This window comes from Sinocyclocheilus anshuiensis, unplaced genomic scaffold, assembly GCF_001515605.1.
Source record: "Sinocyclocheilus anshuiensis isolate Anshui unplaced genomic scaffold, SAMN03320099.WGS_v1.1 scaffold432, whole genome shotgun sequence".
NCBI classification, from domain to species: domain Eukaryota; kingdom Metazoa; phylum Chordata; class Actinopteri; order Cypriniformes; family Cyprinidae; genus Sinocyclocheilus; species Sinocyclocheilus anshuiensis.
In genome coordinates, this window is record NW_015557124.1 from 1,387,729 (window position 1) to 1,391,365 (window position 3,637).

Consider the following 3,637-nt stretch of genomic DNA (forward strand, 5'->3'; position numbering starts at 1 on the left):
AACAGACGGCAGAAAGCGGCATCCTATTTTTCTTTAGTCTTATTTTTCAAAAGCACAAAGATTTGTTTTTAATGTGAATGTACAGTGTTAGTGTTATCACTGTACCGCGGTGATGTTATGCAAAACATTTTGTTTTATGTGGATATTTGAATGCGAGTGAAGTACATAATAAACAGTGTTGGGGAGTAACTAGTTACATGTAACGGAATTATGTAAAAAGTAACCTTCCCAACACTGATAATAAATAATCATTTGACATTCAAATACATCACGAATACGGAAACATTTGATTTTGTGTCGAATGAGAGACCCAACGTTGGTTTCAGTTTCGTTTTAGCCTAAATGAATTCGTTTTCGCTTGTCATTTATATTTTATATTTACATTTTTAATTCTCGTTCTTTTCTAAATACTGTTAAATGAAAGGATTTGTTGTGGAGTGAGGGGAACTAACACTAGCTATGTTTACAGTGTTTATTATAATGTTTGTAAATATTTCGCGTCGGCATTAGGCCTATTTCTGAATGAAATAATAAAATGCGAATTATACGTGACTTTTTATTTTTTTCCCCTAAAAAAAACTTTTTTTTTACGCGTAGCGTATTTTAACCATGCAGCAAACCATTTTAAATATTTTGATAAATTACTGAAAAAATAAATAATTAAATTACTTTTTAAACCGTTTAACTGATTGTATTAATCGGTCAAAATTCTTACCGTCGGTTAACCGGTTAAACGGTTAAAATGAACATCCCTAAAATGAAGTATAACATATTTTGTTACAGAAACATTACAAAATAAATAAAAAATATAACTTATAACATAAATAATATTTTTGGTGGCATGCTTCTGTAACAAAAGTATTTTTTATTACAGAAACAGAATGAAAATTAACTAAAATGAAGTATAACATTTTGTTATAGAAACATTACAAAATAAATAAAAGAAATTAAAATATTAGATGTATATGTTATACTTTCTGTAAATAATTTTTTGTAGCACGTTATACATAAACATACTACAAAGGTATAACATTTTGTTACTGAAGCATAACACAAAATAAAGGAAATATTTATAGACATTTAATTATTCAAATACTTTTTTGTTTATTTATTCCTTTAACTAATACAATTAATTAACTAATTCAACATCATTAGCTATTGGCATTGTAGTGCTTTCCGTTCTGAACATGTGTTTGCATGAGTATTTAGGTGTATGTCGGTTGCTGTACTGTACCTCTCAAAGGTGTACTCGCTCTCAGATCTGAAATAGTAGACGTGTGATTTGAAATGAAGCTTGAAGACGTAGTCTTTGTGGATGTTCTCGGACTCTGAGGGAATGGTGATGGAGTATCCCAGCAGAGGAAGGCTGGCCAGAGGAAACTCATCCTGCAAAGAGACCTTCACATTAAACACGGCCAAACACAGCACTGTCACATCACATCAAGAACATTTCTGACCTGGTGTGTTTTGTAGAAGAACAGACTGAAGTTGGTGAAGACCACCCATAACTTCTGCCAGCCGTTGCTGTTTTTGAACTTTCTCAGCAGATTCCCAGAGAGCTGATTCTGAAGAATAAAGACAAAAACCATGAGAAAACATACTTCAGATACAACTTCAGGGTCCAAAATGAACACCATCTATAGTATTAATATATGTATTTACTTTGAAGTACAGATTAAGAACATTTAAGTACTGAAATACAGCAACTGCAATTAAATAAACTAAAAATATCAAATAAAAAAGAATAAATAATCATAGAATTACATTACAAAAAATATATATATTACACAATAAGATCTCATTAGTTAATGTTATTACTAGTTAATGCATTAACTAGTATCAACTAACAATACTTTTTTTAATCTTGTATTTATTTATTTTTTCATTTTTGTTAACATTAGTAAACAAAGATAAAAATACAAATATTCAGTGTTAGTTCATGTTAGCTTAGGTCCATTAAATAATATTAAAATATTAATAATAATATTTGATTTTAATAATGCTTTAGTACATTTTGGAATTAACTTCATTAACTGAGTTAATGTTTTGGAAGTATTTTTCATATAACTAATGTAGTTAATTAAATGTTAACAAATGGAAGCTTACTGTAAACTTACCGCATTCAATGAAAGTAATCTAAAAAATAAAATCTCATTCAAAATGGTCACAAAAACTATATCAATAATACTACAATATATTATTTTATTATTAATTACTAATACATAGCATTTAGTAATGAAACATATTTCATTGACTAACATCACTGACATCTTATACTGTGATTTAAATCATGCATTACATTAAAATAAGGTAATGCATGATTTAAATCACAAGAGATCACAAAATATTCACAAACAAAAACATTTAGCAGTCTATTTTTAAATAGCAGGCGATTTTTACTCAGTGTTGTACATTTTGGACCCCAGGCACAATGAGACTGACAGCACAAAGTGTCGCCATGTTAATCAAAGATACTTGAATTTATATGCAGATCTGAATAGAAAAAGGCACTATTTATAAAGGACGTTCATCTGCACTATTTTTTTATGTTGGGTCGTGCATCAGACAGTATAGCGTGCTGCATCTTTAAGACGTAATGTCAAGTTAAATCCAGTTCGACTCCATTCTAACTGGTTTTAAATGAACGTCCCTTGACTCCTCGTTAACCAGCGGGTTAAAACAGATATGCATCGTCACATTTGTGCTGTTAGTGAACAACTGAAGAAGCAGCAAACACACTCAACAACATTCAAAGAGAGAAAGACACTGAACTGAAACAGCATCACAGCCCACAGTGCAGTCAGCGTTCAGAGGACACCACAAATAGCTGTCATTTCTTCAGCAGTATGTGCAGAGCAGAAGAAAATCCAGCTTAATTATCCGCAGGTTATTCACCCGAACAAATCATTGATTGTGTGACATTTCAGCCAATAAACAGCAGGAATGTCAAATTCACTACTGTACACGATCGAGTCATTTGAAGCAGTGCTATTTTAGTATTTACTGTATATACTCTACACATACAGTATACACTAGAGCCCGACCGATATGGGTTTTTTGGGGCCGATACTGATATTTGGGAGTAAAAAAAGACCGATATCGATATATCGGCCGATATTCTTTGTGTATATTATAGTACAGTACCAGTCAAAAGTTTTGACACTTTCCCATTCGTGTGTCCACACATTTGACTGGTACTATATATAGAATACAGTATATACATAAACAGAATATATATACATAAACACATTTTTTGCGATGATCACTCAAATGTGGTGATCAAACACTTATAATGACGTGACAAAGATATGTAATGATGGAGGCAGGGCATTTAACAATTTAACAATAAACTTTATTCAAAATGAGTTTGACATCAGTGCACTGAACAGTAAAGTTGAACGCGGGGGTGGTCTCATTCGAAAGAGGGCCTCGAGACGTACACTCGATTCATGTTCGAGAGGGTTCCTCGAGCAGAAGGGATCCCCGAATTTGGTGCGGATCCGCCACGCCGTTACGGAGATATGGCCGTTCAAAGTTTCAATGGTTTTCCATAGACTTCAGCTTTAAAGTGTTTCATCCAGGTCGCCAGTAGCAAACAATGGAGCGTGCTCTGCTGGACAAACTAAGTAATTACACC

General features: G+C 32.4%; 1 protein-coding gene across 2 annotated transcripts in view; it reads right to left on the reverse strand.

Annotated features, from left to right (window-relative positions):
• Positions 1–3,637, reverse strand: part of LOC107677850 (FERM, RhoGEF and pleckstrin domain-containing protein 1-like) — an 88,429-nt gene that overhangs the window by 1,104 nt on the left and 83,688 nt on the right. For both annotated transcript variants that reach the window (XM_016472912.1, XM_016472911.1), the window contains exons 25-26: positions 1,458–1,565; positions 1,235–1,386 (exon numbers count right to left, since the gene is read on the reverse strand). In XM_016472912.1, the coding sequence (XP_016328398.1) occupies positions 1,235–1,386; positions 1,458–1,565 (260 nt within the window). The remainder of the gene's footprint in view (positions 1–1,234; positions 1,387–1,457; positions 1,566–3,637) is intronic.